The sequence below is a fragment of the Electrophorus electricus genome, chromosome 16, assembly GCF_041902795.1.
Source record: "Electrophorus electricus isolate QZ-2024a chromosome 16, ASM4190279v1, whole genome shotgun sequence".
In the NCBI taxonomy this organism is placed as follows: domain Eukaryota; kingdom Metazoa; phylum Chordata; class Actinopteri; order Gymnotiformes; family Gymnotidae; genus Electrophorus; species Electrophorus electricus.
Genome location: NC_137512.1, coordinates 4292501 through 4305000, shown reverse-complemented (window position 1 = coordinate 4305000; position 12500 = coordinate 4292501). Strand labels below are relative to the sequence as shown.

At 49.9% G+C, this 12500-nt stretch overlaps 1 protein-coding gene across 6 annotated transcripts in view; it reads left to right on the top strand.

Annotated features, from left to right (window-relative positions):
• Positions 1 to 12500, top strand: part of pcdh1b (protocadherin 1b) — a 134199-nt gene that overhangs the window by 82063 nt on the left and 39636 nt on the right. For 5 of the 6 annotated variants that reach the window (XR_014117532.1, XM_081698915.1, XM_035532133.2 and 2 more), the window contains exon 4: positions 2461 to 2680. Coding sequence is in view for 5 of the 6 variants with exons in the window: in XM_081698915.1 (XP_081555041.1) it covers positions 2461 to 2680 (220 nt within the window). In the remaining variant the exon portion in view is untranslated. Of the gene's footprint in view, positions 1 to 2460; positions 2681 to 10197; positions 10302 to 12500 lie in introns of those variants that run through there. The other variant, XM_035532134.2, reaches the window with a different exon arrangement.

Here is a 12500-nt window from a genome sequence, read left to right as displayed (position 1 = left end):
GTAACTGTAGTGATGGAAATTATAATAACATAATAATGGTAACAAAGAAAAAGACATTTGAATCTTCTCTAATTTTTGTCCTAATTAAGTAAATTAAATTACATTCATTTTTCCACTTTTGCTCTCGCTTCCTCTCTGAGTATGAAACAGATCACATCCTCATGCATCACTTTGCTCTTTCTGTGTGTGTGTGTGTGTGTGTGTGTGTGTGTGTGTGTGTGGATTATAAGGATTTAAAGTTGAAGCCATCAGACTAATCCTCAAAAAATAAGAAATTTAATGAAACACACACACACACACACACACACACACATATATATATATATATATGTGTGTGTGTGTGTGTGTGTGTGTCCTTTCTTGAACAAAGAGATTACCTGTTTTGTGTGTGTGTGTAGATGTGTGTGTTTGGATACACACAGACACTGATAAGGACTCATAAGTGCTACAGTAGAACATGTGTTGTTTTTTTCATCGCTGTACTAATGGAGGTATGTGTTGATGGGCTGTACCGATGGAGGTATGTGTTGATAGGGGCGTCTGTCTGATGAGAATTCCACGACACTCTCTCACTTGCTCTGAATGGAGCTGTTGTCTTTTGGATAAACCCCCCAGGGCATGATCCGGGTCATACTGGGCCCTGTGTGTGAGGTGTGCGGTATGCGCGATGGCTTATGCAAACATTAGCTGTAGGTTAGAAGATGTTTGTGTTCTGTCGTAGCCCAAACTCACCTACCACTACGTTCCCTGTTACATCAGCATCTGTTGAACATGCAGTCATTAAGGCCTGTGTTTTCCATTCATTAGGACTTTCCCTGCAGTGCAAGAACACACACACACACACACACAGACACACACACACACAATCAGAGCATGGTTTTGTTATGAAGAGCTCCTTTCAGACCCTTTGCGCAGACCCCGTCCTTTGTGCGCTGCAGCCGTGGTTTCAGGACGGCTCGCGCCCCCGGGGGTCCCCAAGCAGGGCCGAGCCGGCCGCCGGCTCGAAGGCGAGCCGAACCGCCCGGCAGCAACGGAGAAGCGGCCAGGAGTCGTTTCCCAGCTCGGCTGCGCGCGGTGAGATGAAGAGAACCCCTGCGCGCGGTTCGTCCCAGCTGTTGTGCAGTCAGACAGTTCGCACCGCCAGGCACCCCTAGTCCCTGCAGCTCCCTGCAACTTCTGCGCGTTAATTAAAGGCATGCTGGAAGTTAGTCCGACCTCTCCTTTACCTTGTCGGCTCGCGTTCCTCGCGTTATTGCGCAGGCCTCCTTTCTACCATCATTTCAAAAGACGACATGTTTTTGTTTGTGTGCACCCACGCTTCCATCTCCAAAACATCTTCCGATATTTTGGCTCCGTCAACAAAGCCGAGTGGGTGTGGAAGAATACCATTAACCAGTAATATAATGTCATGTTTTAAGGAGCCAATCATATCCTGATGAATGAACTCAGACCCTGCCGCCACTGGAATATCCCAGTTCACTCCGAAAAATGTCACCTGGGGGTGGGGAAAAAGCTGTTATCATTTCCCTTTATTGTTGCCTTTAGCCATAGCAGGCAGGGGGATAATATCCCTTCACAGGAACATGGGTTTACTATTGTGAGGGGGATGGGTGAAGAAGACAGAGAGAGAGAGAGAGAGAGAGAGAGAGCGAGAGAGAGAGAGAGAGAGAGAGAGACAGAGAGAGAGAGAGAGAGAGAGAGAGAGAGACAGAGAGAGAGAGAGAGAGAGAGAGAGAGAGAGAGCGAGAGAGAGAGAGAGAGAGAGAGAGACAGAGAGAGAGAGAGAGAGAGAGAGAGAGACAGAGAGAGAGAGAGAGAGAGAGAGAGAGAGCGAGAGAGAGAGAGAGAGAGAGAGAGACAGAGAGAGAGAGAGAGAGAGAGAGAGAGCGAGAGAGAGAGAGAGAGACAGAGAGAGAGAGAGAGAGAGAGAGGAGAGAGAGAGAGAGCAGAGAGAGAGAAGAGAGAAGAGAGAGAGAGAGAAGAGAGAGAGAGAGAGAGAGAGAGAGAGAGAGAGAGAGAGAGAGAGAGAGAGAGAGAGAGAGAGAGGAGAGAGAGAGAGAGAGAGAGAGAGAGAGAGCGCTCCTTCCTCCCTTCTGTCCGAGCTGTGCTGGAGGCATCGCTGTTGTTAAGTGTGTGGGCAGGTCTCTTTTTACCCTCCAGATGCCAATTTGCATGCTGTCTGCTTCCATTGTGATGGAGTGTGTTCTGCTCTAAGTGCGTCCTCCGGGCTGGGGCATCACACTGCGTTTGGCTAACACACACGCTCCTGTGTTCACACTGCGTTTAGCTGACACATGCATCATTCAGACTTTGTCCGGCAGGATCTTACAAAGTGCTTTTTTGTGAGTTTCTCAATGCCGGACTTGGACACCCAGTAACTTCCTCACCTGATCCAACAGACGCCCTAACCCCAGCCAATCCTCATTCATGCTTTTTCTCCCCATCCATGTCCAATCGCAGCTCCCGCATCGCCGAGTGACCTTCTCTACAGCCAATCAGGCGCAGGATCTGCAGGACGCCTCCCAGCACAGTTACTACGACAGCGGCCTGGAGGAGTCTGAGACCCCCAGCAGTAAGAGCTCGTCCGGGCCGCGGATCGGACCCCTGGCCCTGCCTGAGGATCACTATGAGCGGACCACTCCGGACGGCAGCATCGGTGAGATGGACCACCCCGAGAACGGTAAGAGCAAGTGCCGCGTCTCTCTGCTTTACCTCTCTGTCTGTCCCTCCAAGCATGCAGCAAGTGGAAACACAATCGCAACGCCCACTGAGGCCACAGACACGCCCAGAGAGGGCGGAGTCACACCCAGTGAGGCAAAAGACCTGCCCAATGAGGGGGGCCACACCCACTGAGGGCAGCGCCCCGCCCAATGAAAGTGGGGCCACACCCACTGAGGGCATAGACCCACCCAATGAAGGTGGGGCCACACCCACTGAGCGAAGAGACCCACCCTCGACACCGAATATGAGTAGAACCAGGTCTATCATATTCACAGAAGCTGGAGCCACACTCATCACACCCACTAAGGGCAAAGCCACACCCACTAAGGACAAAACCACACCCACTAAGGACAAAGCCACACCCACTAAGGAAAAGGCTGAGAGTGGAGACACACCCACAATAACCACAAAGACCTTACTTGCTGCAAACCAGAGCCATGCCCACCACACGTGTCACTGGTGGAGCCACGCCCACCTGCGAAGGCTCCAGTAACATGCTTGGGTTGCCTAGCAACTTCTGCTATTCGTCAACCTCCTGTCCTTGTATTCTTATTTACACTGAAATGCTTTTACACATTCATACAAAACATGCAGATGAAGCACATACACACACACGCACACACATAGACAGAGAGTAACACACACACACACACACACACACACACACACACACACACGCACAGAGGGAGAGTAACACACACACACACACACACACAGATGGAGAGTAACACAGATGCACAAAGAGTAACACACACAGTGAAACAGTAACTGAATTAAAATTGAGAGTAACAGAGACACAGAAACAGATGCACAGAGAGAGTTCACATTTCCCTCCTTATTGCTTTTATTGCTCAACAAAACTTCACACACACACACACACAGACACACACACACACACACACACACACACACACACAGACACACACACACACACAGACACACACACACACACACACACACACACACACACACACACACACACACACACACACACACACACACACACACACACCCAACAAGGTAAAGCTGTTTTTCTTCTGTCCTTATGAACAGTACCATTGTTTCCTAAGTGCATGTGTGTGTGTGCTCATGAGTGTATGTGTGTGTGTCAGACAATCACTCTTCATGTATCTGTTGACCTGGCTGTGGTGGTCTGCCCTAGTGGCTTGAAGCCAACTTCCTGGGGCCACCACCTTCTAAGCAGCACGAAGAAACACACACACACACACACACACACACACACACACACACACACACACACACACACACACACACACACATGCATTCGGTCTTTCCCCAAACAATAGAGCTAAAAAGAGAATAGAGAGCGCTGCCCCCTGCTGGTTGGTTAGAGAGGGCTGAAGTAGTCAGCACTATAGTGCTATAAATACAGACCACCCGCTGCTACCAGCAACCTGCTCTGACCCACAGCTTCTCCTATACAGACCCTGCACGACACACACTTCATGGGGATATTGTGTGTGTGTGTGTGTGTGTGCTGGTGTGTGTGTAAGAGAGGGAGCGAGAGGGAGGTGTGTGAGTGAATGTATATAAGGGTAGAAGAAAAAGGGCATTAGCCGAAGTGCTTGTGTGAGTGCCATCAAGCCTGCGGTGTGTGTGGGGAGTGAGAGCAGAATCGGGGCCGTCGCAGGTGTGTGTGTGTGTGAGTGTGTTAGTGTTTATGTGAGCTCCCAGCTGTTCCCTACCTGCAGTGTTGCACAGCTGAGCTTTTTCTCCCGGTGCACAGTTGTCCTTCAGGTCTTCTGTGTTCGTAGGACGTTCTGCAGCCTGGCCCAGCTCAGCCGTCGCCACTGCTACTGTGTGCAAGCAGGCTGGATCGCACACCCGGCCCGTGCGGCACAATTACAAAACATAATATTTGTGTCGCCTTTGCCATATGTGATGTCTGCTATCACACGGACGGGTTTGGAAACCTTTCCAGACATGGCGGTGTGGTAGGGTGCGCTGGACGGGCTCTGAGGTACCGTCCAGGCATGTCTGTGCTGTCCAGCTGGTTCCGAAACGAGACATCCACACTAAGAGAGCACCTGACAGACACGTCCGCTCTGCCAGACAAACATAGAGGGGCAGAAGCACTCAACTCTCAGAGGTCCTGCTGTGTCAGGCTGCCAAGACCCTCTCTATTCCTGCTCTCTCTCTCTCTCTCTCTCCCTCTCTCTCTCTCGCTCTCTCTCTCCCCCTCTCTCTCTCTCTCTCTCTCTCTCCCCTCTCCTCTCTCTCGCTCTCTCTCTCCCCCCCTCTCTCTCTCTCTCTCTCTCTCTCCCCCTCCCTCTCTCTCTCTCTCTCTCTCTCTCTCTCTCCCCCCTCTCTCTCTTCTCTCTCTCTCTCTCTCTCTCTCTCTCTCTCTCCCTCTCTCTCATTTCCTTTATAATGCTCTGTTGGCATGTTTGGGATTATAATGTTTTGCCACTGCAGTACTAAAAGTAAAGTGATATGTCAAAAGAAAACATGAATATTTAGCAAAAAAAAAACATTAAAAATCACGTAAACAATTCAAAGCAGTGTAGTTTGTATATATCAAAGAGAAATATCAGCACAGTTTATAGAAAAGTGTATTTTAGGAAGAAATTTGTTAAGTATCTCTCTTTCTCGCTTTCTCTCTCTCTCTCTACTGTGATGTTTGTGCAGCGTGTGTTGGGAAGGGAGTTGGTTAGTGGAACAACGTTTGCGGGACATTGTCAGTCCACAGGACTTTGTCCTACAGTCTAATTACAGCATCCTGACACACTGCAGGTCTCTTTACCTCACCCTGTCAATCTTCAGCATGTTGCCTGTCTACAGGACATTATCGTTGTGCAGGACATTGTCTACCTAAGAACACCGTCAGACTGCAGACCGTTGTCCAATTTCAGGACGTTACTGGTTTGCAGGACATCGGCTGCTGCTCCAGTTCTGCCAGTGCCTCAGTTTCCCCTGCACAGATGCTCACAAGTTGCTTGGAGATAAAAGCAAAACTATATTTGATTTTGAATATGATGAATGTGAACTAATAAAAGTAAAACCATGTGATGTATGAAACTGCAACTGTGGCATTATATAACCAGTAGCTTAATAATATGGGCGTTGGAGTCTTGCTATGACCTTTTAAGCATGTGTAAACTGGGCCGGGCTTCGCCGGATGTTGCTCAGCTGCAGTACCTACGCTGCAGTGACCAGGACTCTGAACACGGCCTTCGGGTCACAGAGGGAGAGGGCTAACCTGCACTAGCGCTGGAGCCATGCGGAAAAGCGCTCTCTCCTTCTCTCACACTCTCTCTCTCTTTCTCCCTCTCTCTGTAATATGGCTTGCTGGCTGACCGTGGCATTAGAAACAGCTCATCAATCAACGAGCACATTTTTATAAGCAGAGCGAACATGCCCAACACAGCCCCCCGCCGGGGCGGTGGGGCTCACAGCTACGGCGTGGAGCTGGAGCTACCTGCCGAGCTGTGCTGCACTGCTGGGTTGGAATGAGGCGTAGGACGCTTGGCCTGATCAGGCAGAGGAAGTGCCAGCACGGTGACTGCTGTTAGGCAAAGATTAGCCCAGACGCAGTAACATGGAGCACATCCATCCCGTGCCAGTCCTCTCCGCGAGTGTCTCTTCCTCCGCCCGTCTCTCCATCTCTGAACATCGCTGCGCCGGTTCTCTCCAGTCATGCTAAATGGAATCATCTCCATCTGATAATGGGCTGTAATTCTATTACTCCCGCTCGGTGTCCCGGGGGGGGGGGGGCGTTCCAGCCAGACACCCGCTAATGTTCCTGCCGCGCTACACATGCAGTCTGGAGTCTGGGTGGGGGTCTCAGGTGAGAGCAGGCAGGTCGCAGGGAGGAGCCGAATGAGAATGTGGGGAAGAGAGATGGAGAGGGTGAAGCAGGAAAGGCAGGGGTGTGGGTGGGCGGGGCTAACGCGTGGCCCGAGGAGGCGGGGCTAATGCGCGCTGGGAGTGGGTGGAGCTAATGCCTGCTGTGAGTGCGTGGAGCTAATGCCTGCTCTGAATGGGTGGAGTTAATGCCTGCTCTGGGTGGGCGGGGCTAACACGTGGCCCGAGGAGGCAGGGCTAATGCGCGCTGGGAGTGGGTGGAGCTAATGCCTGCTCTGAATGGGTGGAGCTAATGCCTGCTGTGAGTGCGTGGAGCTAATGCCTGCTCTGAATGGGTGGAGTTAATGCCTGCTGTGAGTGCGTGGAGCTAATGCCTGCTCTGAATGGGTGGAGTTAATGCCTGCTGTGAGTGTGTGGAGCTAATGCCTGCTCTGAATGGGTGGAGTTAATGCCTGCTGTGAGTGCGTGGAGCTAATGCCTGCTCTGAATGGGTGGAGTTAATGCCTGCTGTGAGTGCGTGGAGCTAATGCCTGCTCTGAATGGGTGGAGTTAATGCCTGCTGTGAGTGCGTGGAGCTAATGCCTGCTCTGAATGGGTGGAGTTAATGCCTGCTGTGAGTGTGTGGAGCTAATGCCTGCTCTGAATGGGTGGAGTTAATGCCTGCTGTGAGTGCGTGGAGCTAATGCCTGCTCTGAATGGGTGGAGCTAATGCCTGCTGTGAGTGCGTGGAGCTAATGCCTGCTCTGAATGGGTGGAGCTAATGCCTGCTCTGGGTGGGTGGAGTTAATGCCTGCTGTGAGTGCGTGGAGCTAATGCCTGCTCTGAATGGGTGGAGTTAATGCCTGCTGTGAGTGCGTGGAGCTAATGCCTGCTCTGAATGGGTGGAGTTAATGCCTGCTGTGAGTGCGTGGAGCTAATGCCTGCTCTGAATGGGTGGAGTTAATGCCTGCTGTGAGTGCGTGGAGCTAATGCCTGCTCTGAATGGGTGGAGTTAATGCCTGCTGTGAGTGCGTGGAGCTAATGCCTGCTCTGAATGGGTGGAGTTAATGCCTGCTCTGAATGGGTGGAGCTAATGCCTGCTGTGAGTGCGTGGAGCTAATGCCTGCTCTGAATGGGTGGAGTTAATGCCTGCTCTGGGTGGGTGGAGCTAATGTCTCCACTAATGGGAACTCCACTCAGCGGACCTCTTCACGTTCCCCCCCCTTGCCGTTTTATTTTGGTGGGGGTCTGACTGCTGGAAGGCAGAAGCGCGTGGACACGGAAGAGCCTCCCGCCAAACAGATGGACTGTGGTCAGGCCTCGTTTCTCTGTCGTCGACGGCGTGCGTGCCGTCCATTACGGTCTCGTTTATGCTGGCGGACGGCCTGCCGCTCCATTCCCTGGGAAACGAGTGCAATCATACGACGCAAACGGGCAGGCAAAGCGTCGCCATGACGGCAACAACCAATCTGTCCCTCCACACGCAATCAAACCACTTGTGTAAGCTCGACGCCGTGAGAGTTGAAATGCGCGCACATGAATACACGCCCCCCCCCCCCCCCACACACACACACAACACACACACAAGTGTACACACGCTGTTTTGATATGATGCACTATGCAATATTAAAGACTAAGTAGCACCTCCATTGGTGTGATGGTGATGTGGTAAACTTCCAATTACTCAGACGTTTAGACGTTCAACACACACGAAGGAGCAATTCTGTTTCAGAGGGAAGCAAGAACAAGACTTTGTAATAACTGTGTGTGTGAGCATGTGTGTGTGTGTGTGTGTGTGTGTGTGTGTGTGTGTGTGCGTGTGTGTGTGAGCATGTGTGAGCGTGTGTGTGTGTGTGTGTGTGTGCGCGCGCGTGTGTGTGTGTGTGTGTGTGTGCGTGTGTGTGTGAGCGTGTGTGAGCGTGTTTGTGACTTTTTGTGCGTGTGCATGTGTATGTGTGTGTGTGAGTGTGTGTGTGTGAGCGTGTGTGAGCGTGTTTGTGCGTGTGTGTGTGTTTTCTGTGCGTGTGTGTGTGTGACTTTTTGTGCGTGTGCATGTGTATGTGTGTGTGTGTGTGTGTGTGTGCATGTGTATGTGTGTGTGTGTGCGCGTGTGTGTGTGTGAGCGTGTGTGAGCGTGTTTGTGCGTATGTGTGTGTTTTCTGTGTGTGTGTGTGTGACTTTTTGTGTGTGTGTGTGTGTGTTAGTGAAGGATTCTTCCTGACTTTAATTACGCTGGCGCTCCGTCTCCATCATGCTCCTGTATCTATCTATCCTCTCTCCTCACTTTCCCATCTCATTTCACAACAAACATCTTTCCAGCCAATTAAACCAACATAACCAGAGACGCTTGCAGAGAAACACACAGATATCTTGCAGTGACACTAACATTATTGAGTGGGAGACCCTATAAACACAGCGGTGCGTGCCACCACACCAAAGCTGGTGTCAGACTTCAGAGCCCCACCCCAGCGTTCCGTGTAGCACCGCTCCACTTTGGGCAGCTGGCTCCCGCTACCATCCTGAAGCCTCCTCATGGAGTTCCCTTATGGTGTGAAGAGTTGGCCTCTGGAATGACACCGACCCCTGTGATGTGATGGGCCCCTCGGAGAGAGTGGGATGGTGGGAAACAGTGAAGAAAGATAGATAGATAGATAGATAGATAGATAGATAGATAGATAGATAGATAGATAGATAGATAGATAGATAGATAGATAGATAGATAGATAGATAGATAGATAGATAGATAGATAGATAGATAGATAGATAGATAGATAGCAAATATTTATGTATTGATCAAAACATCTTCACACACACACACATTTCCTGTTCCCACATAGGAGATTTGCCACACTGGTTTTCTCCCTTAATCTCCCCCATAAGTGAGCAGGAGCAGACCGCACACATAAGGAATGCAGTGTCTCTGCTAACCCTGCTCATTGTCATGGCACCAGGCGTGACACTGATCGTGTTATCCTGGCTCTCCCTCTCACTCGCGTTAGTTTTTATCTTCAACCTTGCTTTTCCTGTCTATCATTATTCTCTTTGTTTCTCTTTTCTTCCTCACCCCTCCCATCTGAGTGTGTGTGAGTGTGTGTGAGTGTGTGTGGGGGTGTGTGAGTGTGTGTGAGTGTGTGTGTGTGTGTGCGGGTGTGTGTGTGTGTGTGTGTGTGAGTGTGTGCGTGTGTGTGAGTGTGAGTGTGTGTGCGCGCGTGTGTGTTTGTGTGAGTGTGAGTGTGTGTGAGTGTGTGTGTGTGTGTGTGTGTGTGTGAGTGGCAGGCAAACCTCCACTCAGAAACTAGAGCGGATGTTCTGTTCCAACCTAAAGTGAGCAGCCATGATGGACTCAGGCAATAGGTCATCAACATCATCACACACACACACAGCTGTTTTTCTCATTATTGGTTTTCTGTTTATTTATTTTTGTGATTAAAAGTATAGTAGTATAGTATAAGTATAGTAGTAGGTGAGCTTACTTACACCACTGTTTACTCTCTCTCTCTCTCTCTCCCTCTCTCTCCCTCCATCTCTCTCTCACTCTCTCCATCTCTCTCTCTCCCTCCCTCTCTCCCTCTCCCTCTATCTCACTCTCTCCCTCTCTCTCTCTCTCTCTCTCCCTCTCTCTCTCTCTCTCTCTCTCTCTCTCCCTCTCTCTCTCTCTCTCTCTCTCTCTAGCTTGCTCTGTAAAAGCAGTAGGGGACACAGTAGGACTGTCCGTGTCCTAGCTGGACGATTGCAGCAGGACGTCCTGTAGCCCTAACCTTCCCTCCACTTCCTGTGAGGGCTTCCTGTTCAGTGGAGGTCATGTGACACATGATGCTGCATGTTTTATTATCCTCCCTATCTGCCCTCTGTAGGACAGAGAGAGAGAGAGAGAGAGAGAGAGAGAGAGAGAGAGAGAGAGAGAGAAAGCGAGAGAGAGAGAGAGAGAGAGAGAGAGAGAGAGAGAGAGAGAGAGAGAGAGAATAATATAAGGGATAAGGGAATGCACTCTTTACTGGGTTTTTCCCTCTTGTCATGAGGGAGAAAGAAAGAGGGATGAAGGATGGGCATGCGGCAGAGGGGTATCATGGGAGTTGTAGTTCATCCTGAGTATTTTGCAGTCCGCTACCGTAAATTGGAGCAGATCTGGAACCCACCCACTAACCTACAGAACCCAGAGTGAATACGCCAGAGACAGAGAGGGCGCGAAGGCACTCACACGTTTGAGCATGCTTGTGTATATGGGTGTGTGTTTGTGCATGTGTGAATGTGCATGTGTGTACATATGAGAGTGTGTGTGTGTGTGTGTGTGTGTGTGTGTCTCTCTCTCTTCATCAGTCCTCTGTCATAGGGTCTGCTGTGGCTAGGCTGGCTGGCGTATACTACAGTGAGTGTCATGCTGTAATTGTGCACCCTGTGTTATGTCACCGTGTAATTGAGTACATAGTCAACATGGGCCGTGTAAAATATGCAGCCAAACACACACACACACACACACACACACACACATCCCTATACCCTCACTGCTTACTTTTCAGCTTTTTTGTTCTTTATGTATTTATATCACTCTAAACACGTATAAATTACTCTACACCCCTATGCCCATCTACACCCCCCACACACCCCTCTTCATTCTCCACACTCCTCTCCAACCCTGGAGAAGCCCACAGAAGCTCTTCCGCTTGTCCTTGCTGTGTGCTGCCCTGGCCTTCCTGTTCTGCAGTGGTGCGAGTATATGACACCTCCCTTCTAATTGTACTGCTAGAACGAACTCTGCCGATCACGTTTCTTGCTAAAATACCCATAAGTGCTGCGGCCCTCGCATCCTCCGCTCGGACTTGCATCGGTGTTACGTTGCAGTCCTGGGAACAAAGGAACATGAGCAGGAAGCTGGAGAGGATGCAGAATTTGAAGCGTGTGGAGTTTTGTCGGTACATTGCGAGGTGGCTACTGCTCCTCAGGGGTTCACCATGAACAGGGGTCAGGTTAGGGTTAAGGGTCATCTTTGGTAGCGTTCGTAGTGCTGAGTTTGTTACCACTTTTGTTTTATTTATTTATTTGTTTGTTCATGTTTGCTGAGAACTCAGAAAGGATCATAGGATTGAACGTGCTCCACCACCCCATGGAGAAACGGGCCTCTGTTCTAGAGGACGTCTCTTTTGGTTGTATGACATAACATAGTGCATAACTTCACAAAAGGCCAGAAAGCATCTTCTGAGGAAAGTCAGTGCTTCAAACACACCGTTTAAACTATACGTCTGCGCCTGTATGTCTATGTCTGTATGCCTATGAGTATATGTCTAAAAATATTTGAAGTGTGTTAAATACATGTAAATACGTATAGCTTTTCATCAGTTATGCTGTGAAGACCATCTCTTTAGTGAATTAATAAAACAGGCCCTTTCTCTCCTGAGTTTGGCTTGGATTATACACGTTATTTTATGTAATTTGTTTAATTGGGCAGCTATAACACATGAATAATTTATTGGAATTGCACAGTATTGGATGATTGTAAGTTCTTCACTGCAAGAGCAAACGTAACGTGTGTCTTTGGTAGAGTCTGACGAACAGCGAGAATCTTCTGTATGACAGAAGCGTGCGAGATTCTGGGCTGAATGTGAGTGTCATGCAATCAAACTGGAGTCTCTGGTGTTCCTCTTCACATGTACGAAGCTGTTTTGGAAACTGGGAATCAAACACAGACCAGCAGAGCTCTAAGTGTTTGTGTGTTCTGTGCTATATGAGCAATTACAGTGATCTAACAAAGTGGTGTGTGTGTGTGTGTGGGGGGGGGGGGGGGTTCTTGGTTAAGTTATGCCATATTTTTCTTCCTGGGCGTGGTGCCTATGACTAATGGTGGAGCCAGCATTGCTTCTGAGGTTGCCAGCCCTGCGCCTAGCTCAGAGAGTTAGCCACAGGTGTGGTTGCCAGGTTTGGGATGGCATAGGGCGTTAGCCACCAGTGTTGTTGCCAGATACCCCAAACTCCCAGAGGAG